Genomic DNA, 26,818 nt, shown 5'->3' on the forward strand with positions numbered 1-26,818 from the left:
CTCCAGTTGACTGACTGAACAGCTATTGTGCCACATTTAGCCGAGCCATTGTCTGGCCAGCAGGGAGGGAGAAGCACAAATCACTGCCTTCATTGTCGCACCGGAAATCAGACCAAGCAACACCCTTGCAAACTTTCCAACAACACCCACCACACCACCAACGCACGTTAAAACCAAGGCTCCATGGCACAATTAAGAACTGGCCTGAGTGGGAGAACGGGGTCAGATCTCTAACCACGGCCGTTTCTGTCTTCCCTACCAAATTCTCCCTCTGTCTCCTGGCTTCTCGTCTCATTTATAAAGGCCAGAGGCAATAATAAACAGGACTGTGTCAAACCACTGAGCAACAACCGCTCATGTTGAACCAAAGTGAGCAAATGTACCAGAGATATGCGGTGGGTCCATGTGGGTCTCCTCCTGATTGGTGCAGGTGAGTGAGTGGGCCTAAGGAGAAACAAACACATCAAGTGACAAAATCAATGTCGCACAATGTGTTTACATTTTTTCCATGACCTTCAAAAGGCTGGTGAAAAGACAGATAAAACTGGACAAATAAGTGTTTTAATGGCCTTCAACTGGCCTCTCTGCTGGCCTTGAGACTACTTACTCTGCACAGATCTTGTTCTGTTTGTAGAATTTGTGTCTGGCCGTGAAAAGACGAGCGATGTACTTGGCCATTTCCATGTCCTCCTGCAGATACAAACAGAGGAAAACACTGATATTTCAAATGAACACAGTTGTATTTATAGAAAAGAAGAGCCTGTGTATTTGCCTCTGTGCAGGGATATCTGAGAATGTGCCTTTTCTTTTTGTTTAACTTCCCACTGGAAACCTTGTGTAAAGCATGTGTGTGTGTGTGTGTGTGTGTGTGTGTGTGTGTGTGTGTGTGTGTGTGTGTGTGTGTGTGTGTGTGTGTGTGTGTGTGCATGTGTGTGTGCCGAGACCACCTGCAGACACAACACTCACCATGTGAAAAATGATGGTGTCGTCTCGGCTCGTTATCTCCACTGTGATGGCTGACTTGTTGTGCGCTATGGTGCCGATGTCCTTCCACCTGTCGCACACACGAACATGCACGCAAGGGTTGAATTTTCCCACACATATTTTCTATTTGTGTTATCCCAAAATTCATACAGGCGGCAAAAAGAGCTAAACACAGGGGGGAGACTTACTTGTGGAGCATGATGGATCTGCCGTTTCTGTGTTTGACAAACACCCCGATGAAGGACACACCGATGAAAATATCATTGGTGTAATTGTCCTGTGAGGAGAAAAATTAGTAATTAAAGCCTTTTCATTGGCTTCTCTGTAGAGGTGTGTGTGTGTGCAGGAGGCTGAGGTGACATCTGGTGTATCTACCTTAGCAGGAAAGCTCTCCTGGCCAAAGCCGTCCAGCTTCTCCACCTCCTTGATGTACAGCAGCTCTGCTTCGGCAGTCTGCATTCGACTGCAAAGCAGACAGATATAGCACCAGGCACTAGGTATGTATCTCTGTCTCTGAAGCTTTTTCACTCGTGCACGCACAAATAAATAGTATCAAACCAAGCTGACAGTACCAGTGACTCTTGTGCTCCTCAGCAACTTTCTGGGTCCAGTCCTCCAGAACCTCTTCTCCATTAGGCCAGTTCTGACAGAGAAAGGGGGGGCAGAGGGATGAAAAGGTGAAAACACTCATACTGACTTTCTCAAACACCCTGTCAAGCAGCTTTACAGCTAACCTGTAGTCAGTGGTGTGACAATGAAGAGCACATACAGTAACCGGCAATGGAACAGAGTTAAAGAGTGTTTCATTAATGGAATACATTTGGTATCCACTAGATCTTTATCTCTGCCATGCAGCTTCCTGCTTGTTGTTTCTGTTGTCTGCCTGTCAATCAGGCACGCAGAGGGAGGAGGTACACAGGTGACACAAGAATGTGTGCCTTCAGGCGACACTCCGGGACACAAGCACATATCTGAACAGCGAGGGTTTGAGGACTCACCACTGGGAAGAGCACGTACTCCCTGAGGAAGTCCTGAGACATGAACTTAGTGAAGTCTCCAAAGTCAGCTGGAAAACAGAGACACATGCAGATTTCTCATCTTTGAGGTAAAACACAACATGAAGCCTTTTTATTGCGAATGAATGTAACGTTTGCAAGTCGCATTACCTATAATGGAGTGTGTTTCAGAGTAACCAGAAGTTACTTGTTAGCTTAAGTAGCTAGCAAGTAAGATCCTTGTATGTACACAGAGTGTGTTACAGAAATAAAAGTCTACAACACACCAGTAACAACCCCACCTGCACACCATCTCCATAGCATGCTCAGGCCTCCAAACAGAGCCTCTGAATCTACCCTAACCATGTCTGCGCTGTCTGTCAGACAGTGGAAAGTGTAGCGCAGGATCTGACAGATAAGGGTCTTCCTGATGCTACCAAGGCTAACCTTGGAACAAGCGATAAGCTAACTGTCTGTTTACATTCCCCTTGAGACACAGACAGCACCCAGGAACAAGACCGAGGAGATGGAGTGAGGTCGTGTGTGTGTGTGTGTGTGTGTGTGTGTGTGTGTGTGTGTGTGTGTGTGTGTGTGTGTGTGTGTGTGTGTGAAGACTGATACCATAGGAACTCAAGTGGACTGGGCTCTCCCAGTGGTATGCAGCCATATTAGGTAGTGAAGTCAAGATGACCTGAGAAAGTGTGAGTTTGAGCTCACTCTGTCTCTCTTGTGCTGCCTGTCTCCCTCTGGTAGATTATTCACATGGGATGTTTGTTCATGCACGTGCGTGTACCTTGTACTGCTAGGCCCGCTAGTCTGATCCCCTGCTCTACTGAGCAGTGGAGACGTCCGTCCAAAACCTCCTTCTTCACCTGCAGGTAATACTGATACCTAGAAAGACAGAAGGAAAGAAGGAAAAAAGAAAGGAAGAGTTCATCAGCTTAGATGTTACAGGCATGACGCTGGTGTTGGAAATGTTTTACTTTGATGACAATGATGAGGATTTGTAGGCCAGACCTGCCCAATACTTTGGTTTGTGACCAAATACCTAAAAACTAATAATATTCTCTTCAGTTTTTGGTCACTCCCTGACTTTTCCTCTAGTTGACATTTAAGTTTCTTAGTGAAATGTCTCAACAACTTGTGGAGGGGTCACTTTGTCCAAATACCGTAGGTCTACCTCAAAACTAATGACACTGCCATCAGTTTTGTGTTTAGTGCTAATTGGCAATGGTTAGCATGCTAACATGCCAAACTAAAATGTGATACACATTTTACTTGCTTAGCAGCATGCTAGCATGACGCTAAACTAGCATAAACACTAACATCAGTGTGCCAACAAAGTACAAAGTGACAGGATCAAAATGCTGACGTGAAGCAAATACAACATTTACCTTGTTGACCATTTTAGTTTAGTGTGTTAGCATGCAAAGCTTTGCTAATTAGCACTAAGCAGCGCTGTGCCTAAATACAGCCTCACAGAGCTGTTAGCACGGCAGCAGACTCCTAGTCTCGTCCAAACTGCAAACACAGCCTTTCTACAAGCTAAACGGTGCAAAAAAATAAAAATCTGGCTCAGTGGGTGGTAGCATATTAGCTTTTCAACTTACCAGAATTTAGTTGGTGGTTAATGTTATTTTTCCAACTAGCCACACTGTCTCTGAACACCACTTATATAAAATCGAGTTGGAAAACATGATGGGTTTCAGTTCGACACATTTACCCAAAGAAAGTAAGAAGAGCTGTGCTTGCAGCGTTGATCATTAGCAACTGAAGGATTGCAAACATCCCCTGAGACACCACAGGGAGACATATTCTTCTGCTTCTGGTTTGTGCAACAGAAAGAATGCGTCAAGACGGTATTGGCAACAGCATTAGCCGCTTCAAACAATGCCAGAGAAGCCTGCTGCAGGAATGAGTGAATCACCTCTATTTGAAATACCAGTGAGTCATTTCTGAGTTGAGAGGAATGCCAAATGTATACCAGCGGGGGCCAAACATTATGGTTTAAGGAGTCTGTAAAATTTCAGCATGTTACATGGAGCTGATGCTAATCAGTGCTGAGTTTAATCTTAGGTAGGACCCACACAAGCTGGACAAAAGAGAGTATTTGCTGTGTGACGGGGGACTCTGCACTGTGGTTTTGGGCAGTGGTGGTTTTGCCAAGTGTAAGCTGATATGATGACACCGTTCAGACTGTTGAGACCGCTCGCAGCCTTCACATAACGTGGTAAAAGTCCCAAAACCAAGAGGCCGAAATACACCGAGCTCTTTCAGTGTCTGAGCTCCTTTTGTCCACTTTTAGCTGTGGTCCAACTGGATGTTTGTCTTTTGAAGAATGGAGTGGCCACACAGGAGGAAAGAGGGAACTGTCAGGGTGACCGGGCTCGGCCGCATAAAAACTCGCGCCCCGTTTCCTGTTTGTTGCCATGGTGACCGCAGGCCGAGTCTTTCCAATGTGGGCTGTGAGACACCTTTTCTGTTGTGTGCACGCGGTCGCACACAGCCAGAAAGAGCTCTGAGTGGAGGCGCACATCGGACGGTCCATGCCAGAGTACACAAACGTCTATGTGGAAACCACGGAGCTCGGCATGCTTAGTCATTCGCTCGGCCTTCCTCTCGAACGCACTGAAAGCACACATCAGTTTGAGTCAATTCATTTTTCTCTCCTCCTCGTCGATTCATTAGCTCCATCTGTATTATTGAGAGTGTTCTCCTTTACCTCCTCGCATCTTTCATGTTCATATTTCTCCTCACACCCCCCCCCCTTCTTCTCAGTCTTCTTTTTTGAGCTCCACTCAGCATACTCTCGGGCCTATAATCTGACCCCGCCCTCCTCCCTCACCCTGTCATTACACTCGTTGGCTAAGCTGCCATTCCGTTCCCGTGGCAACCCTCTAATTAGCCAACCCTAACCGCCGCGGCTGCATCGAGGGGGGAGGAGCCTGATGCGGTCTGGAGGGGAGGAGTCTCGCGGGACACAAAACCCTTCAAATGATTGTGGACTTTGTTTTTACAAACTCTCCATGTTTTCCCAGCGCTCTTCATATGGGGTCTGGGGAAATGTTGAGGTTGGCAGCGGTTGGTTCTCATTCTGAGGTTCAATGGTAACAACATGATGGTGTTTATACATATGCAAGGACAGCGGTGGAGAGGCGGACAGTAAACTGTTGAAATAACTATGAACAAGTGAAAGCGTGACAGTGAGAGGCAGTGAAGGACGGTCTCAGAGTGCTCCTCATGAAAGAGCCACAAAACATCATATAGAACAGCGGTCCTTAACCTTTGAGGCTTCAGACTCTTAAAACAAACCTTGGTCTACTTGTGAACCCTGTACACAAGCTGCGTATGTCTGCATGTTGTGGCCAGTTGTTTGTTTTATTTGAGTACTTTTCAGAGGCCCAAAGAGGTAAAATTATCTAGCCAAAAAAAAGAGGTTTTCTGTATGGTGGCACATCTCGGGAGTGGGCAATATGACCTAAAATCTATATAAAGATAAATTATCCGCCTAAGATAACATCCTGAAGTATCACAGTACCTAAAACCTCTTAGTTGCTTCAAGAATTTAACCACAGTAAAAGGTTTAGATTCATCTTGGACTTGTTTTAATTCTGTTAAAATAGTTGTCTTGCCTACATTGTTGTATATATCTGGAACATTTCCCAGCCCAGCAACAAACTGGTTTACTGTATAGCTCTAACAATGAGCCGCATCAGAACACATTCAATTTCGATGTATGTTCAATGTAAAGCGATACAAGCCTCCAGTAATGCATGAGGCTTAAAACAACACTGGCAACACTGAAAAATGACATCTAAGATCTGTCCTCTGGTTCATTACCTGGTCCCATTCCTCTGGACGATCTACAGAACTGTTTTTAATGGGACTGTAGCTCTACGGAAAGCTGTCACAGTGAGGTCTGTGGATCATCCCGTGTAATGGGAACGCTGTTTCTGGAAAGACGTACTGCCGTAAGTAAGTCATTTTTCAGCACTGCAAATGAAATTCCATTAACTTTTACTGTGTCAGGGTGGGAGCAGAAACCTTAGACATGAATTTCAAAAACCTGAACCAATAGAAGCACATCTGCGTGGTGAGATACCGTCAGAGGTAAGTGAGAAAACATGGTGATGGAATCTGGGTGAATCTACCTTTTGAACCAGTACGTAAAAACAATCTTAATATTTGTGTCACATCTTATAGTGTCGTCACATTCCAGCCGCATAGACCAGACGTGTCCACAAAGACGACACACACCTGGCACATGTCAGAGTGACATCACCACGCTGTAATAACAGGTGAACATACAGACACAGACATGAGGTAGGGCTTTCTTCGCTCAGTTAGTGGTGACTTCCGCCATGGCAGAGCGCTCTGCTGGCACTCCAGGCAGCCACACAGGCACAAAGAGCCCTTTATATGCCCACGCATGTTCAATCCCCGCTCAAGACCCGCTGCCAGATGTCCAAGTGGCCTGGACAACAAGCCTGCGAGCATATGTGCATGCATGCATGAATGTGTGTGCGTCCATACGCCTCCTCCACCCCCTCCACCTCTGCAGTGGTATGATCACCCCCTCAACCCTGGATGGGTCCAGACGGCTTGTGTGGGAGGCAGGAGGATTTCACTTTGAAATGTGTTGAATCAGCAAGGGGCACAACAGAGTACAGCTGTGCGTGTGTGTGTGTGTGTGTGTGTGTGTGTGTGTGTGTGTGTATTACTCACATTGTAGGGACATAAATCTGTTTACAGTCACATTGTGGGGTTTTGTCTTCTTTTTGGAGACAAGATGCAGGTCCTCACATGTAAATGATAACATTTTCAGTTGAAGACTTGGGTTAAGGATACAGATAGGTTTGTAATGTCCTCAAAAGTGATGGAAACATGACTGCGTATGTGTGTGTGTGTGATAACTAGCTGAACAGAGCTAGGATTTCAAGGCTGTTGGCCTTGGGGGCTGCTGAGGCCAGCTGGCCTCGCTCCGGTCAACAGCTCTCTGTTTAGGTTCCTCACTTTCTCTCTGTGGGCCACTTTGCCCCCCCGCCTTCATATCAGTGAGCCAGAAGGAACAGAAGTTCAGCCACACACACCTTCTGCAAGATGCGTGTGGGGTAAAATCCAAAGATGTTCAGAAAGAGGAAGAGGTGGCGCAGGATATCTGGTTAACAAAACACTCCAAACAATTTGGATTTCTAGGTTTATATGGGTGCCCTGAAGGACCATTCTGGTTAATGATTCTACAGTGTTCATCTTCAAAGCTCGGGGTTCATCCTTCTGCCCATTTTGGTGTGAATGCTGCTGCAAAACCACACCCCGGGGCATTGCTTTTTATTAGCTTGAACACTGTAGAGCATGCACAAAGATGTTTTTGCAGGGAAAAAAACAATTAGTAAGAATTCAACTTCAAGGACAGAAAGTTTGTGTTTTAGAGAATCTGCAGAGAAGACGTAAGGACAGAGACATTACAGCAAAACGCTGTAAAAACGGGATGTGTTTGAAGATTTTCCATCCATCCATCCATTTTCTAAGATTTTACTCTTACATAATCTGACTATGTATGGAGAACTTATCAGCGTTTAACGGCGTTCATATGGGCTCCAACTATCTTGCAATGCTGCCTTAATTGCTTCTTGATTGGATTACTGGTGTGAATATGTAGCCAGCCCCGACACACACACACACACACACACACACACACACACACACACACACACACACTTTAGCCCCCTGCTCTGGGTAATTTTCACAGCTGCGTGGAGGGAGGAAGAGAGGGAAGGAGAAACAGATGAATGGATGAGAGAAGAGAGGGAGATCTAGTATCAGGTTACACATCAGTCAGAAGCTGAACTTCAAAGACCTGACCACATTATAAAACTCACATTACGTTCTCAGTAAATCTCATTTACTCAGACGAGACAGAGTCAACACTCTTCCTGCTTTCTGGCGACCAGTTTGGATGAATTTAGAAAGCCTAGTCCTCTGTCAACCTCCTCTTACCGTCGACACTAATTGCTGCTAAAATGAACACCAATGACCTACATCTCAGCTGGAACCAAATTTAACTGCATATATTTTAAGCTCGCAAAGTAGGATGTGATGTTCTGATGCTAAAAGCGACTTTCCTCTAAAAGGGGTTTTGTGAAACAGTAAATCAAAGCACCAAAATAAAAGAAAAATCCACTCCTGCTCCGTTTCTACACACAAGCACAAACATACTATTCTATGCGGATACGTAAATATGTGGAAGTTCCAGCAAAAACACATGCGGGCAGCAAGCTGAGACCACATAAATAACAAGGTACAAACCCAAAGCCAAGTCCCGCTGCCAAACTTTTACTTTCTATGTCCCCACTTGTCTTCCTCTTCGCCTCTGTCATTTTTTTCTCCGACTCCTGCCTCCCCCCTCCTCCTCATCAGACCAGGTGTGAAGTAAAAACAAAGATCTGCTTCACTGGATCTGACCCAAATCCACCGACAGCCGATAAATCTCCTACGTTTCAAAAAGGGCCCTGTCAGTTGTAACTTTTATCATTGCCACGCTGATTGATGGGAGCCCTCAAAGGAAAGCAGAGACAGTTATGGGAGCGAAACATGCTTTTAAAGATTTGGTGAACCCTTGATTAGGCGATAAAAATAATGTGTTTTGAACTTCATCAAACAAGTTGTGAGGATTGTCTTCGACTTGATGTGAAGAAAAAAGGCTTTTAGGAAAGCTTGCCTCGGGGAGCGCGTATGTTCTTACAATGCGCTGTATTGTGACTAACTCTTCTGACAGGGCTGCAGCTGGCTTCTGAGAGGATTCTTGGGGGAGTGTGCGAGGTGTGCGAGGTGAGAGAGAGTGTGTGTGTGTGTGTGTGTGTGTGTGTTTTGTAAACCAGACATCCCCCACCCCCTTTACCCCCAGCACTTCTGCTCGGAGGAATGTGTGGTCCGCCTCCTACGCTGGACGGCTGTGCCAACATTCCTGACTGAACAGAAAAGGAGAAAGAGGGAGAGAGAGAGAGGAAAAAAAGGAGGACGAAGGGACTGAGAGAAAGAGATTAGAAATGTGGGACTGGAGTGATGTGAAGATCTGCTCTTGATAAAAAGGAGTAGGGGTGACACTATGTACAGGGATTGTCAGAGAAAGAGAGGGGGCTTGAGAAAAAGAGGAGACCATTGTTCCCTAAATTGCCCCTAAGGCCCCATCATAACCCCTTCAACCCCATAACCCCCCATACACACACACACACACACACACACACACACACACACACACACACACACACACACACACACACACACACACACACACACACACACACACACACACACACACACACACACAATAAAAGCCTGCAGGGGTTTCTTGGAATACCATCCCTTTACCAGAGCAGATCCTGGCTGCTGTATAACGAACCTGCCGACACACACGCACGCACGCACGCACGCACGCACGCACACAGTGAGTGCGTCAGGCCAATCACTGCAACACGACGATTTCGTTCTTTTCAATCTCTGGTCCCGCCTCTCAAAAACACCAGCAAATTCAACAGCGCAAATGGTTCACACACTCTCCCACACACACACACACACACCTTAAAACTAACTACGTTAAAACGTCAAGCTGTGACCTGCAGTTGACCTTTCCCACATCCAGCGAAGCAGAAGCCGCAAATTCACCAGCTCAGTGCGAGGCAGACCTGCAGAGTGCGTGCGTGCATGCATGTGTGCGTATGTGTGTGTGTGTGTGTGTGTGTGAGTGAGGAATCTGAGATGGCAGACTGTCCACTACACACTGACCCCTGGATGCCCTTTTCACAGCAAGCTAAAGGTGCTCATTCACACTCTCTCTCACACACACACACACACACACTGGTATTGGTAGAAAATGGCTGCTGGTGATGATACATATATACCATATCCTGATAATCGGCACCGATCTCATCCACGCTCGCTAGCTAAGAAGGGAGATGACAGGTTGATTACTGGCTCTGATTGGTCGCCTTTTTCTCTAAACAGTGGAAAACAGCCATCTGTGGGCACTATTCAGAGGTGTGGAACCAAAATAAATGCACCTGTCTGTGAGCCGGAGTATCCACATAAAATGCATCGCGCAGAAATCAAAGCGAAAATGCACATAGTTACACTGATGCGAGTGTTTCCTTCCTACAGCATGTCCTCCATCAGTGTTACCATGGCAGTAGTGATGGATGCCAGATTTCCTTCCTCGTCACAGACACTCTCCAGCTGGGCCATTTTGGCTACGGCTGCATGGTTTTTACACTACTCCAGATTACAGCGGAGAAAATTACAAGGCACTGGCAGATAAGGTTGTTGCTGTTGTGAGTGAATATAAGCTCACACTTGAGGTATGAGGGTGTCTGACATACTGTAAGTGGTGTTTGCAGAGTCTTTACCTGGTAGCTTCTTGCTCCAGCCGGGAAACACTGGGCACGTAGAACATGACTCCAAAGAAGAGCAGTGGCTCATTGCCAAACTTGTCCAGCTGCTTCTTGAGGGGTTTCTCCAGCTCCACCCAGCGTTGGGCCGGGGCCTGGGTCTTTCCTTGGAACCACAGCCCGAAGTAATGGGTCTGGAGCCAAGGGGAGAGACAGAAAGAGGGTCAATGAGAGACAGAAGGTCAAAGGATGAGGATGAAGGAAACAGGACAAGAAGGAAAGGAAAGAGGAGAGAGGAAGCGGGATGAGGGGGAAGCAAAGAAAGGATGAGTTGTATGAGATGGATGGAGAGGGATGAAGAGGTGGAGGAAGTGACTCGGAGAGACCAGAGGGAGACGGAGGAGATGTGTCAAATGGAGGAGGCAAAGTATTGGGATGGGAAATGGGGGTTTGTGGGGATAGAGAGAAATGGCTTTAGAAGGGAAATTGGAAATTAGCTCAGAAACACATTTGGGACAACTGGGGAGAGCAGAGAGGAGATTAACAAGCAGCTGAAATACAACAAGCACATATTTCTCCTTCAAATCTGATCAAACCTTTGACGTCAGCAGCGTAACTCTATTAAACATAAATATTAGAGCAGACTCGCTGCCAGAGAGACCGGCCCGGGGGGAAAAGAAATAGACAACCATCCAATCTCGCTAAATCAAAATGAAAACTAAGTCCCTCGCCCATTATTTCATCCAGAGATCCACATGCTGTTTGAAAATGAAACACAATTCAGCTGTGCAAACAGCAGAAACAGCCTCACGACGAAGGTCTCCTCAAGCGATACGATCAAACATTAAACTGCTGAACAGTTCATCTAAAACAGCTCGAGCTGCAAGAACCAGCCTTTAGCTGAACTCTGAATGCAGGGCTGATCTGCTTTGGGGTGGTTTCTTGACATTCTAGACACAAAACTATAAATCCTGTTTGAATAGATCTGGTGCAGGTTTCAACATGCTGCCGTTTGCAGCATGATATAATTTCCTGTCACGTTCCACTTACCAAAACAAACACCGACACTTGCAGGCTATGCAAGAGCCCTGAGACGTGCACACTCATCTGCAATTTGGGAGAGGCAGTCATTTATGAAACATGCCACTGCCGCCATTTGCCATCTGTGGGTGAGCAGTGCTCACAAATGGCTTTTCTGCCCCGCTTCAGTCTCCTAAATAAAGATCTCACCAAGTTTGTCAAACATTCTTACAGTTTTAGTCCCTGTATGACTAACGCTGTGTTTCATTGGCTTTATGTATGTGTGTGTCATTCACATCATGAACAGGTGAGCACACCTGTTCTCTACTGTAAAGAAAGTCGTAAAGCCGCAGCTGCACGGACACAAACACTCCTTCCTCACATGCAAACAGACACACACTGGAGGCCTCAGGTACGGCAATAAAGATGCACGGGGGCAGACAGCAGATGAAGCTGAGGCGTCACACCGCCTTATTTATAACATCGCTGACACCTGGTAAATACCACAACACTGTGTGAGTATGCACAGGTACACCGCCCCTCTCTGTCTCACTTTGTCAGCACCTCCAGCGGGCGCAGACACACAGTTAAACACACGTATTCATCAAACTCAATCAGTCGTCACCCAAACAGACACATTCTTTCTCTGATGTGTGAACAAACTGCCCTGTCACGCACACACAAAACAACTCCACACTGCAAACAATAAATCAAACGCGAAGCCGTCCAGAGGGAAGAAGACGCGCTCTGCTCTGCGGACCGGCTCCACCTGCGTGAGCGCAGAGCGAGGTGGTGGCTCGGCCTTGATGGAGGGAAATGTAAAGAAAGCCGGGGGAACAGAGGAAAAGGGAGAAAGCACGGACAGGAGGGGTGGAGCGGCGCAGGGGGACGAGCAGTGTCTCTTTCTTCTGCGGTGAAGAGAAGACAGAGGTAGCCACGCTTCGTTAGAGACAGACAAGGACTCTGCAGGAGAGAGACAGCAGAGGGCAGGGAGACACACACGGGGTGTGGAGAGAGACGCGTGGCGATCACACACACACGCACGCACGCACGCACGCACGCACGCACGCACACACACACACACACACACACACACACAACCTGTTTGGTCTAGGCTTCCCATTTAAACACTTATTGTTGATCATGAAGGCTTATTATACCAAACATCTACTCTGATACCAGCTGGCATTCTGAGCATTCCCAGAGCCCCCCCCCCAAATAATTATTATTATTATGTATTATAAGGTCACATAATAAAAGACTTGTCCTCACCTCCCGTAGTTCCAGTCTTTGGGCCACCGCCTCCAGACATTCCTGTCCCGTACTCTCCACTGACAGAGTGCATTCAATCACATTGCTGTCCAGCAGGCGAATCCGTGTCACAAAGTAGTTCTTGCTCAGGACGTTGTAGCGCCGCGTGCGCCGCAGCTTCAGCCGGAAGGGCATGGCTGGCTGGAGGTCACGGCTGAGTCAAAGGTCAAAAGTCAGTTGGGAGCGAGCAAGCAAGCGGAGAGAGGGGTGGGCGGGCTCTACGACCTGGCCGCTGCCCTCCTCACTCTCGCACGACGCCAGCCACACCACCGGGTGGAAAGATGCACCCTGGCAAGGCGCTGGCCCATTCCCAAAGATGTCCGGAGAGGAGGAATAGGACGATGAGGAGGAGGAGGTTGAACGGGTGCTGCAGGGGGAGATGAAACAGAGGAGGATTCGTCAATAACAAGAAACTATCTGCCGAGTTTTGTGTAATCTTTTCAAACTTGCCCACAGGAATGCAAAACCTACATGGTGCTCTAATCAGTAAACATTCTTCCTATCAAACCCTCCCACACCACATTTCCCCGTATTATCACCCCGCTGCCTCCCATAAACAAGCAGAAATGAAAAACAGACGAGGCTCGCAGAATCACCGGCGATAACAGCAGCGGGGCAGTAACGTTAGCAGAGGCAGGAATCACACGGTAGCAGACGGCTTTATCCTATAGTTATGGCAGCTGGGCTCTCTCCAGCCCCACGAGGCTCGGCGTCAGCCAAAGCTGGGAGACAGAGGCAGAGATGTGAGGCTATGGATGAATGGACATCAAACGGGCGAGCGCAGACATCCATCTGAACCCGGCAGCTGGCTTTGAGGAACTAATGGAGCTTCTAAGTCTTATATCTGCCTGTGTGGGAGGCCTTTCCTTTCCTTTTTATCTCCCCTCTCCCTCTCTCTCTGCCCGGCTGCAGCACAGTGCCAGACATTGTAGCAGACAGCGTAGTAGCATGTAAGATCACACACATGCGGTGGTGGCACATATGCTTCCACACGCACACACACTTTTTTTCAACTAATGCCACAAAACAGAAAACATTCATGTTGTCGATAACAAACTCATAAAACTGTTTGGTTACTGCAGGATAAGCAACACACACACACATTGTGGTTTTAAGGTTGACACAGGTCTTTGGGGACCACTTTGAACACATCTCTGGGTTAGTCATCAGTTCTCAGCTTTCATGTCTGTGATGAGGAAAGAGCTTTTGAAGTAGGGCAACACAAAAACAAGCATTTACTACATATATTCACACCTGTAGTGTATACAGTATGCAACACTGAGAGGCAAACCTAAAAAAAAAAAAAAACTTCACACAGGTTAAAACCCAGCTTTAACTTGGGCGATTAGCCACTGAGTGATTTCTTTTACGGGATAATGTGGTGCTGTCAACGGGAATTAATTCAAATAGCTAAAAGCAGTGTCATTTCAAGGGTGGTGGCCACTTTGTAGCCTTGTTAGACAGGAACTAGACCAAAAAACCAAAAAAAAAAGGCTCCACACCTCATAAGCAGGGAGAGAAGAACCTCTCCTCAATGCAAAAACACTGACAGAAGTCACAGACAAAACTGGCATTACAGAAACTTCAGGAAAACACATTAAGATGGGGACGCAAAACAGGAAAATGCATTAAAATGAAAAGAACGTGCGTAAGTAGGAGAAAAAAAAACGCAAACAGAAGAATGAAAAGACCAAAATACGGCACGACAATGCTGCAGTGATCAGGAGAGGAGAAAAGGGGGGGTGAGGAGAGGTAGGAGGAGGAGAGAGGGAGAAGGAGGAGGAGTAAAGATGGAGTGGATGTGTTGCTTCTTGTCCTGGGCTCTGGCAATGTGCTGTTGATAGTCAGCTTGGACCCCGGCCCAGATTCCTCTCTACCCTGACTGGAAAAACAGAGCACACCTGACACAAGTATGCACCACAAGGAAGGAAAGTGTGTGTGTCCGTGTGTGTGTGAGACAAGACTGAGTGAGCGGGAGACAGGGACACGGGGGGGAGGGAGTCTTGAATGAGTGAGGGCGAGAGGCTACAAACTGCTGACTTTCAGCCGTGTTGTTTGGTACGAACTGAATCACGCTTGCTTCACGCTCGTCTTTTGTAACAGCCATGCCCCTCCGGGAGCCGTAACACATTCCTAACTCCTGAATCCATCAAAGACAGCTCACTGTGGAGTGGCATCATCTTATTCATGTGTTTTTTATTGGGCGTTCATGCCAACGCGAACGAGAAAGCCACAGCGGCTGAATAACTGGGCTGCAGCGGGTGAGTAAATCAGCCTCGCTTTGGGACATGTGGCCACCGTGACCCCAGCCGTCACCCGACCCAAACCGCAGGCCCCCTCTGACCCTGCCCCCGTCGGCTCGGGCTTAGGGGAAGTGACATCACAGCTTGACGGTAAAACCTCCCCGAAACGCCTGGAGAAATGTTCCCAAGCACACGGGGCCCTTCCGAGATCACTGTCAACAAGTATACAGACGCAGATAAACACACAAAGACACAAATAAAGACGCATACTTTCACTGTGTAGTGTACAAACATAGACATGCATGAACAGGGAACACCGCAAACACACACACAGGATCACACACACCCACCAGGTTCTTCAGAGGTTAGCCAAAGGACCAGACAGCAGTTAGCGCAACTCTAAACTAGTAATTAGTGGCATGGTTGGGAGTGTGCGGTTGAGTAAAGCCAGACAGACAGACAGACAATAGCTTGGGAGCGAACCCACTCCTCGACAGAAAAAAAACGCCGCTTCAACGCCGATGCAGCGCTGCAGCAACATTCTCTCCTGACCGTCGTGTTTATTTCCAGCGTGCAAAAACAGCGTATACGTTTATGAATTTGCACATTGTAATTTTGTGGCGTGGAGAAAAAACGAGAGGGAAAACTGAGGGAAGAGGGTTGTTTTTCTTTTTCAGGGCAGCAAGCTTTAGCTAAATATACATGAAACCATTCCCAGCTTTTGTTGTGCTTTTTTTTTTCCTTTATCCCCCTAGACTGGTGTGGTGAGGGGCAAAAAGGTGGAAATAAGAAGAGGGAGATCTTGTTTTTTTCTGGGTGTTTAAAACCACATCACCACAAGCGTATCCTTCCTCCAGCACTGTTCGCAGATGCATCCAACCTCACAGACCTGCATACTTTAAGCAGAGCAATTTGACATTAATAAAGTTGCGCATGTGCTCTCAGATGTGGTTGGTTGGCCGAACAGTGGTGTGTGTGCTCTGTGAGCCTGGCGTCAGATTCATTTTTAATCAGGCGTTTTTGAGCTCGTGCGTCACAAAATGTCAACATGACAAATTTAAACAGCGATTCTGTAGATCTGAAATCAACCAATTATATCTCAGCAACTGCAAATGCAGAGCAGGCAACAGATTTCTGCACATGCGTGGTTTTGCAGTATAGTGTTGAGTGGTGGTCTATTCTTTAAAAGTTTGGGGAATCGATTAAACTGTGTGCTTATCTGCTCAAACAAAACCTGCTACATTAGCATATCCAGCTAACTAGCTAGCTACCAACAGAAGTAATCCAACATTACTTCCCAGGAGTACATCATTTAATGAAATGAGTTTGTTGGGCGACAGTTCACCTTGGATGTCATTATATCAGAGTTTAGGCTAACAGTGACAAGCGTATCTAAGCTAAGCACCCAAACAGGGTTATGTTATAATACAGGGCTAGTGGGCTCTACACTGCATTAGAAGAGCATTGCTGCTTCTCGATTCCCAGGTCATCTGCTGGTGAGGATGTTGACTTTTTGCCTGGAACATTTAGCTTTAGCCTCCGTTCTTTAGCACTGGATCGTGCATTTAGCTGTCACGTGTATATTTAAGGATTCTCGTTTCAAAACGAGTCATCTGGAAACATTAAAAAGTCAGCCAGAAGATGACAATTTCAACCACCTCGTGTAGCTAATTTTAGCTTGGTTAGCTAGCTAACCGCAGTTGGCTCCATCCACCTGCGACAGGTATCATTTCTAACAGCCAAACCAGTCACCGGCTAGGTGTGAGAAGAATGCTTTTGTCGACCTCTGCCTGAAATGAAGCAGTAACTCCTGCCCTGTTATTATAAACTGCATCATGTGCCATGTGGGAGCTTGACAGGTGTAGCAACAGACCCTAATGGAGACAAGTGTCAACAGCTGACAAAAGACAAATCTAAAATGTGTTACAAAAAACAATGTTGGCACAGGTCTGCCCCTTGGGGTGTGACGTTTTGCTACCAGTCACATCTCAGGTCTGGATTGAGCACACAGAGGCCACCTGAGAATTAAAACCCAACTAAAACAAGCTGTGACAAACACCACAGCCGGCGTGGCAGCATTACACATCGAAACCACAACCAGACTGTTGCTCACCTGCAGGGGATCGTAACAAACACCTGAAATGTTTCATCTGACGGAAAGACTTTTACATTGTGAACGCAAAGAAAGCCAAATGACCATTCCCATGCTGGTCTGAGTGCTGCGCGTGATCCACCTCCCTCCGTCTCAGGGCGGACCCGTCTGTCACTTTGCTCCATTCACATCCGCACAATAGCGGGAACAAAACAGCACTTTGTCGCCTACTGCTAAGACCATTAGACGCAGGCCGCCAAGAGCCGAGGACGCAAGTGTAGCGTGTGTAACTCAATCAATCTGATCTCTGTTGCTTGTCTCTGTCTGAAATAGCGACACCACCCCCCTCCACCCCTCCTGTTACACATGAGCGCTGTAGCAAAACAAACGGGTTAAGTGCCTCACAGCTCGTAAGCGTTCTTCCTCCCGCATAGTTTGTCCATGAGACAGAACCAGGCCTGGCTCACGCAGCAGAGGAGGGCAAAGCAAGTAGTGATTGCAGGTTATGAGAAGAATAAGAAGAGAATGTTTGATATTTCTGTTTGATAAATCACTTAAAGATGAATCCACTGTCAATCCTTTAGTTGACCAGTAGCATCCAAAGAGTATGTTGTCAGCACATTGTCCTATCTGGTGACTAAGCCGAGCAGAGCCAAAACACAAGAATTTGGAAAATACTATTACACCGTCTGCTCCAAAACAGCCAGATTTGGTCTGAGGTTTCCCAAAATCTTCTTACGGTTCTGATCCTCTGTTACCCCACAGGCTCACCGTGGAGCTAAGACAGGCTCAGTAGTGAGATGCTTTGGGAAAATACGGCTCTGGGGTCCAAACACATTCCTGGACACACGCAGCTGAAGTTTACCTGAGCAACAGCAGTTACTGAGGGCTGACCCTGGATCAGACTTTATACTGCTGGCAGTTAAACACAAACTGTTGTCTTGTGCTATATCAAAGAGCACATGGGGTGAAGCAGGGTCCTCGAGTACATCGCACGCTTGATGGTGGGTCCGCAGGGTGGAGAGGATGGAGATGGAGAACAGTCCGTCAACTATGAATCACAGACATTTGGGCCTGCTGCCAGGCGTTGGCAAGCCAATCAAGGACCACTCTCAGGACGGACTGGACCTCTTTCACTGGTCAGTAACATTAGATCTAGTATTTTGTGGGCCGGGTGGAAAGCCTTGGCGGGCCGGATGTGGGCCGCGAGCCACCGCTTGAAGATCACTGGAGTAAGGGAACATGCACACTGCACAGCAATTGTTCTCCCAGCATGCCTAAGGGACAGCGGGACACACCACCTCTTTGTTATCTGACACTTTGGCCATGTGTGTTTCTGTCTGACCCAGAGGACTGTGTGCAAACGTGTGTGTGTGTGTGTGTGTGTGTGTGTGTGTGTGTGTGTGTGTGTGTGTGTGTGTGTGTGTTTTCCTTCAAAAAAAACTTTGAACTTTGCTTTTATGTTTTCTCAGCTTATAGGAACCTAAATATACATTCCACAATATATACTGTATACTTACTTGCTTACACATAGTCCTGCACACACACACATGCACACAAACATACTGTCTGTCACACACAAACATTAGCAGCTGCAAACAGATGGTGGAGGCCAGCAGCCAGACTGTGTGTGTTTCTAACAGGCGCATCTGCTTCTTCACTTTCCAGCTTTTTTCTCTCTCTCTCTCTCTGTCCATCTCTGACACAAAGACACACACTTAAACACACACTTACACATTCTCTCTACTATACGAGAGCACAGGAACAGTGACAACACATAGAGCAGAGTGTTCGCACAGAGGTGACATCCAGACAGCGAAGGAGTCTTGTCTGTAGACACACACACACACACACACACACACACACACACACACACACACACACACACACACACACACACACACACACACACACACACACACACACACACACACACACACACACACACACACACACACACACACACACACACACACACTCTCTTTCCTTCACACATACACACCTCTGCACAGACGAAGCGGTTCGGCTGAGGTGCAAACCATGAAAGCTAAAAGGTAACCCTAATTCAGCAGATTCAAACATTGGACGCAAGCTCTGCTCTGGAGAGATTAATGTCTGCAGGTCCTATTTGAAAATGTAATGCATGCAGGATTGCTCTGAAGAGACCCACAACATCCTCCACTTGCAGAGGACAATTTAGCCTGAAGTCCTCATGCTACGTGCACATTCCTTGTATCATCCCGTGCAGTAAGAGGCACCTGTCCACATTTTAGATATCTGACTTTGATGAGCGTCATGCATCCAGATATTCTGAAGCAGCAGCTTAACACATTTTCTTACAAGTGCTAATCTGTCAATGTCTGCTGCTTTCAGTCACTGTTTGGACTGAATTATGGGTGCAGACAGATGTGGCAGACTTATTAGCGTGCTTGGAGAACAGTCGCCATAAATAAAATCAGAAGAAATATCCAGAATCTAAAAAGATGCCGCTTCTTGAACGCAGAATAACAGCTGTTGTCCATGATTTGGGAGGATAAAATGCTCAATTAAATGATAAGATCGTGCGATTTTCCAGCTCTGTGTTATTGATAGTGGACATCTGACAGCACATGTACTCCTATATATCATAAAACCAGTGCAGGGAAATAACAGAAAGCTGCTGCACTGTGCCACAGTTGACAGCGCTAGATAGGGAATGCTCAGTGTTCGAGGCTGGCATGGCCGTCTAAACACTGTCACTAGAACATGAAGAGGGGGAGGATCAAAGAGGGGCGCAGCTTAACACTGGCCAGAGACTGGTTTTCCAAACCAACAATGATGTAGCACTGCCGACTCATCCTGCAGCACTGAAATCTGGGAACTGCGGGCACGGAGGCAGGAAGAGTTTGGAGATATAACTGGGAGGAAGAGTGCAGTGTGTGTGTGTGTATACATGCGAGTGTGTTAGCGTGTCTTATAAACGCACACAGAGTGATTCCCAGCAGCCGAATGAGAAAGCTGTAGATAAGTGAGGATATGGAGATCAGGGCAGAGAGGGAAGAGGAGCTGTGACACCGGTGCTTCTCAGGCTCTTATCATGTTGGTACAGTTGTTCAGGAGGACGGGGGGGAGGGCAGGGGGTGAGGATGGAGGGAGGGAGTGAGTAAACATGGACAGTGAGGCTGATAGCGGCAGCTCTACACCTCAACAACAAAAACATGGGACCGTCAGCCATGTCTGTTGCAGCCAAACCACAGTGCTGTTCACATTTTCCATGCCCCCCCCCCTTCTCCTCCTGGGAACCACATCACAACCACACACACAAATACAACTACACACACACACTCCATCACCAGAAAGCCACTGGGTGTTTTCTCACAGCTGAACCCTGTGGCACTAACACTAACAGGGACCTCAACAGCACTGAGTTTACAGGCCTATGAAAGCAGCAACACTTTGGGGTTTGCTACTGCTTACATCCGGCTGCGCGCACGCACGCACACACACGCACACACACGCACACACACGCACACGCACACACACATCATGGCTGCGAGGAAGGGAAAATTCACACATTTTAAACTTGAGATCAAATGGAAAAAGTCTCCGCTTGACGCTCTATCAGAAGTGGGCTAAATCGCACGCACGCCTCCTCCTGAAAAACATGCGTGCGACCACATCACAGGAAAAGTCCCATGCCTCCAAACTTCGGGGCTGATCGGAGGGAGAGGCGCGTGACAGTGATTGACAGCTCACCTGCAGCACCTGGAAGGTGCCGAAGGTGGAGTGTGGGAGAGTTGGGCAGGTCGCAGCACGCTCTCTGCTCTGTTGTCTGCCCAGCTGCCAGAGAGCACAGCACTTACACAACTCACAGATCCTGTGAGAGACACACACACGCACACACACGCACACACACACACACACACACACACACACACACACACACACACACACACACACACAGCTCGCACAGTATTGTACATTATACTACTTCATACTATTACCACGCCTTTTTAATTAACTTCCTTTTAATTACTGCTCCCCTGAAACTCTGATTTATTTCTATTATTTATGTTATTATTGGAGCTAAAACTAACATGACAGTCTTAAGGAATAATTGCATTCTGAGATGCAACTAATGACCATAATCACAAGCAATTAATCTGCTGATTATTTTTCAATTAGCTGATTAATCATTTAGTCTACAGTGTCAAAGCGTGGTGAAACATGCCCATTGTGAGCCCAAGGTGAGATCTTCAGGTTGATTTGCTTTGTCTGACCAACAGTCAAAAATGGATCTGATTAACGATGATGAAAGCAGAGCGTCCTCACATCTGAGAAGCTGGAAACCGCAATGTTTTTGCCACTTTTGCCTGATAAATTTAATTTGTTATTAGATTTGTTACGCATAAAAAAAAGCCATGAATCGACTTATCGTGTCAAACCAAAGCATGTTATCTATAATCTTTCAATTAGACAACCTTATTTTGCATCACAACAGCTTCACAAATTCCAATTTGGAGACAGAGAAAGAGGTCATACCCGCTTCCAACGCTGTCATTTTGCCACTGCAGCGCTGCACAATAACAAGAGAACTGCTTCACCAGCAACGCTAACTTTTCTCCTTCTTTCTCTCCCTGCGCTGCAGCATGAGCACTTGACCAAAATTACAGGTATGTTTGCCCCACATAGCAATCAAACGGCCTTTAGACTCCAACGACCACTGGCTACACAAACAATAGCCACTTTTCCTTTTACATGCAGGCTCACATTATGCAGTAAACACCTATTATAATCCTACCATGCTGACCTTAAACAAAACACGCCTGTGGGACTTGGCCTTCAGCGGCACCTAGAAACTTTCCTTTTGTTTTCAAACATGACGGATGGATACAGAAAGGGTAAAAAAAAAAAAAAAAGGCATTGTCTTTATGGAAGGAATCAGACATATATATTAGATCTTTAACCACTGTGTGGAAACTGGCTTGATCATAAGGAGGTGAGTGTGGATGGAGCAGGGATGGAGGCTGCAGAGGAACCTACTACTCTGACTTTTGGTCCTTTAAATTCTCCACCAGTGTTTTAAAAGTGCTGTGTACTCCCTAGCCACTTGCTCTGGCACCATATAATTTACACAGCATGCCTTTGAGCTTATAAAGACAGCCAGATGTGTGTGTGTGTAGAGCCTACGCCTCCTGCAGCTATGCTATATTTGCCTTTACAGATCTCTCCCCTTTTTACAGTAATGGTGGCAGTCCAAGGTGCGTGTCCAAACACATCTTTTACATACTCTCACACAAACATGGATGCTCAGTGCGCGCACGGGGTGAGAGCTCCACGAACAGCTCAGCAGCAAGGGGATAATGTCATCATGGCCTGGGTTAAAGAGAAAGGACGTGTGCACATGCACACGCGCACACCATGGCATCCAAGCCCATCTGCGTAAACCTGTAATGTATGAGTGCACCTGGATGACTCCAGTCAACACGCTGCAGTTCATGCAGGTTGTTTTCAAAAAAAGTCATTTCTAGGTGTAATATTACACTTGGATCTAGATAATCCAGGTGGTGTAAACTCTGCCTGGCATGTGCCAATTTGCCTCTCAGAAAGATGGGGGGGGGGCTGGTCCTGCAGAGGGCTGTAGAAAGTCCCTTTAGCCAAGAGTCTTCACTTAACTTCAGCGTTAGCCCATTAACTCTGGAGGGCTGAAGGCTGCCATGATGGGAGGTGTAACCACTGCTTCCCATTGATCTACAGGTTATTCAGCTCCCTGAGAAAAGTGGCCCACATCTGATCTGCGGCTCTGTCTGTATATTAATGTATGTTCCTCCGCTGCAGGACGGGGTGTGGGGGGGCGGGGGTGATATTTGGGATCCCCTGCCAGCCCTACGTGGCCAAGCCGTTTGGCCTACATTTAAACACTGCTGATTGAGACTTTAAGAGAGTTTTCATCTACTTCCAAGTCGTTTTGGAAACGATCAGGAGGATAAGCAAACACTCCTGGAGAAGTTTTTTTTTTTTTTTTTGTTGGGGGGGGGGGGAGACAACTCACCCTTGATCCTGCGCTACATGCCGTTTCTGCTCCCCGTTGGAGAAACTCCTCTTTACTCGACGGCGTTGACCCTCACAGCAAATACACAATCCTCATGTGGCGTTTTTCCTCTCTTCTACGTAAGTTTAAGTTCCCATGCGGAAAAACTAAATCTCGAGAGACTCTTGGATCATATGAGCGCAACTTTCAGAGGAAAAAGTCGCAGAGGCAGGCGCAAAACTCAACCTGGAGCTGCTTCAACTCCCAAGTTTTTGGGGGTTTTTCAAGGAGAACAAAAAAACTTGAACGGTCACCAAAAGTTCTCCAACTTGACCGTGAATAACAACGACGTGGTCTTCCTCTCTCGCAGGGACTCTTCGTATGTTTATAGTAGTGGTCCCTCTAGTCCAATGGAGGCGTTCAGGAGAGGGGGAGAGAGGAGCCTGTGCTGCGTTCAAAAGCTACAAGAAAATACTGGAATCACGAGTATTACGTTGAATGTCCCAACAAGAGGGTGTAAAGCAACGGTTCGCGACCCTCACAAAGGGTCTCAAGACGGTTAAAAAGATATTAAAGCACAAAATTAACGTATTGCATATTAAAATATGTATTTCTGTTGCACTAAATTGCAGACATTGGTCTTTGTGTTGCTTTTCCATATGAATCACAAAATAATTTTAGACTTACTTTATTTTAACTGCACAAATTATTTATCACATAAATCACATAAAGAATAGATTTGACATGTTTGACAGTTGATGGTCAAAGTCATGAATTGCTTGGCCCATAACGCCTGGTTAAACCTAAACATTGACATTTTTGCACTTTGGTATCTGTACAGATTATCCAACAACAAATTATAGGGTGTTAATTAGTGAATTTTACAGGTGCTGTTGGGTGGTTTTTATTTCCTTAGCTCTTCGCCCCTGTTTAAAGTCCTAAGATAAGCCAGCTGATAGCTGCTCATATGTAGCAAACAGAAATGAGAGCGCAATCAGTCATCTCATCCAACTCTGGTTAAGAAAGCTGATAAGTGTTCCCACTGTTACACATCGGCAAAACATAGCTCCATGCTACAAAAAACTGTATCCTTGTTGATTAACCCGAGAGAAATCATTTAAAAGTGCTACATACAGCAGCACTGAGACGTCGCAGTCGTGGCGGTGACCGTGAAGGCAGCAGCGGGCCCAGATGCCCGCGGAGCGCCGCCCCCCTCCGCTCTGACATCACAGCGGAGGAATGTGAGGAATGCCGGACTCCTGGGAGAAGTCCTGCTCGTTTAATGGTTTTCCAGGGGCCACAGAGGTGACTAAACGTCGAACAAAGGAGGTCCCCTCGCATATTTGTGTCTCCCCCTTTTTGCCTTTTGGCCGGGGATGAGTTAGGGCCTCGGTGGGGCAATTTATTTGCATAAGCTACATTTTTACAACATGTAGGCTTTAGGCTGCCTATTGGCAAATTTGGACATGATTTCACACAGTTTATATATAAGATAAGTTCTGAGCTTGCCCTAAGCAGATCATTATCAATTAATGTCTTTATTATATATTTTAAAAAGCTTAACAAAATGTCAGACTTTAAAATTGACATTATATTGTGAAATATATGAGAAGGATACTGTCTGGTGTTAGGTGTGATTAAGGAAAGGGCTGGGCCAGGATTTTTACAGACACTGTCATAAGCCTATATTTCCATAGTTCATCCCCAGGAGGCGCCATACAATGACATTTTCTGATTTGTATATTAACATTTATTAGTTGTAACCCCTTTCGTATGCAGATTATCTCTCTACACAATGATTTTTTAAAGCTTATTCCACATCGCAAGGAAGATTATTTGGGTGCAAATATTCTTTTTTTCCTCTTTTTGCCGTTTAAGTCAAACTTCAGTAAGTTGAGCCTAACAAATACCTTAACCATCCTTTAAAAACCCATCAGTGTCAACATCCTCAGTGTTTAAAACCCTCATGTTGACAGAAACAAGCAGTATTGCTTACCATTAAATTTTGTATATATGGTCGTATACACTGTACTCAGATCATTTGTTTGTCCGTGTTTCTATCTTTATATTCTCCTCCACTGCCTTAAACCACCTTAAACAAGTCGTCAAACTTTATCTCATTTAATAAGCTGCCTCTGCTGCAATATCCTGTCACCCACACGCTGTCGTGCATTCTGTTATGAGCCCTTGTGAGGAGGATCCATAGTGGTCTCATTATACCTTTTCAAAGCAAACTCTATAAACTCCCAGCATCCTACGAGGATGTCACAGGAACATTTAATGGTACCACAGGAGAGTAAAAAAAAAAAAAAAAAACAGGAAATAAGAAATTACCATCCAGAGCTGCAAGTTTATTACAGTTATGATCTTCTGTGGGGTTCAATAAAAGAAGTAGAGGGTTATTTATGACTGTAATTGCAATGCATTATTGTAGTCCTCTGAAAATTACAAAATTACTCAGTGACCAACGTGATTTGTGTATGTTTGTATATGTGCTTGTTTGTAATTTATTGTGGATTTGCATTATTAGTGTAAAGAAAATAAAGGCTTAAGTGAAAAAAGAATTGAACTCTGCAGAGTAAAGACAACCCTCCCTTATTTCTGACCAAATCCTACCCTCTTGTGGCTAAAATGCAACTTACAGCAGCAGCAATGACGATCGTAAAGCGGCACAAAAAAGCACCAAAAAAGAGTAAAATGTAGTATTTTCAGATATCTTAGAGTAATCAGTTAAAATGGAAACACGTTGCGTTGATTTGCGTGTAACCACTGCAGCTTGCAGTGTTTGTCACATTACCTTGTGATCTCCTATGTGATGTGATGATATGAGATATTGCTCTCTTTGGGAAAGCAATTCTTCAGAGTATTTAACGGCATTAATTAGGATTCATCACTGGGATGGTTAGCACGCCTCTTCAGTAGCTCAGGTATTTTGCTAAGATGAAGGAGACAGGCCCTCTCTTTAAAGAAAACTTCCCTCCTAAAGTTGGTAATGCACCAAATACTTCTAGTCCCATTACCTGCTTAATGGCGTATTTGTCTTTCCAAGTTATTAAGCTAGTTTTACCCTCAATTAAAGGATAACAAGGCATAACATTGTAATATTTTCAGTCCAGGTCAAAGGCGTGGGACCTGGTTCAGAAATGAAATCTTTTAATCTTTTTACTTTTTCAAAGAGTTATTGTTTTCTGCTCGAGTGTCAGAGCCCAGACCGTTCTGGAGCATGTCAGGATATCAGCCATTGCATTCAATACAGGTGACTGCAAACAAACATGAGCTGGCGAGTCGATTTTTCACATGGTGCAGCTAAAGTCGAGATGGAAAAGTATAAGATTTTAGCGATTTAAGGCTTTTATCGATCAAGAAATGAATCACACAGTGTAAAGGAGAACAATTTAAACAATGTCAGAGGCCTCAGTCTCAACAGTGCCCCCAAAAGAAACATTACATTTTCAGAACGGGTTCAACTGTTTTCCTTTTCTCCAATGAAAGAAACTGAGCTGCCACTGTGCCTCTGTCCAAATCTTAAAATCTCCAGGAGAAAAGCTCAGGTAAATCCAGGTCTTAAGTTGTTGAGAAGCATTCTGTGAGATCAGTAAATAAAGGAGAAATGGTGAGTCAGGCTGAAGACAAACGAATGCAACAAAAAGGATAAGTACAAGCCCAGAAAGTAATATGAAATAAAGGCATTGTGTGTAAGTGTACAGGCATCTAAAAATGCTCTTTTAAAAAGGCATGTCAACTGGACTCAAAGAGAAATCTACATGTTTTTTGTTTTCTAT

The 26,818-nt window shown here is 45.9% G+C and overlaps 1 protein-coding gene across 1 annotated transcript in view; it reads right to left on the bottom strand.

The window, feature by feature from the left end:
- The window catches only part of LOC139347369 (tyrosine-protein phosphatase non-receptor type 14-like), a 33,885-nt gene extending 10,476 nt beyond the window's left edge, over window positions 1-23,409 (bottom strand). Inside the window, exons 1-11 of the mRNA XM_070986923.1 lie at window positions 23,058-23,409; window positions 12,653-13,058; window positions 10,379-10,554; window positions 2,773-2,870; window positions 1,983-2,050; window positions 1,557-1,627; window positions 1,360-1,447; window positions 1,173-1,261; window positions 967-1,054; window positions 608-690; window positions 384-444 (exon numbers count right to left, since the gene is read on the bottom strand). Of these exons, the coding sequence (XP_070843024.1) occupies window positions 384-444; window positions 608-690; window positions 967-1,054; window positions 1,173-1,261; window positions 1,360-1,447; window positions 1,557-1,627; window positions 1,983-2,050; window positions 2,773-2,870; window positions 10,379-10,554; window positions 12,653-12,826 (996 nt within the window). The 5' untranslated portion in view covers window positions 12,827-13,058; window positions 23,058-23,409. The remainder of the gene's footprint in view (window positions 1-383; window positions 445-607; window positions 691-966; window positions 1,055-1,172; window positions 1,262-1,359; window positions 1,448-1,556; window positions 1,628-1,982; window positions 2,051-2,772; window positions 2,871-10,378; window positions 10,555-12,652; window positions 13,059-23,057) is intronic.
- Window positions 23,410-26,818: the final 3,409 nt, after the last annotated feature.

The sequence above is a fragment of the Chaetodon trifascialis genome, chromosome 19 (genome assembly GCF_039877785.1).
Source record: "Chaetodon trifascialis isolate fChaTrf1 chromosome 19, fChaTrf1.hap1, whole genome shotgun sequence".
Classification (NCBI taxonomy): Eukaryota; Metazoa; Chordata; class Actinopteri; order Chaetodontiformes; family Chaetodontidae; genus Chaetodon; species Chaetodon trifascialis.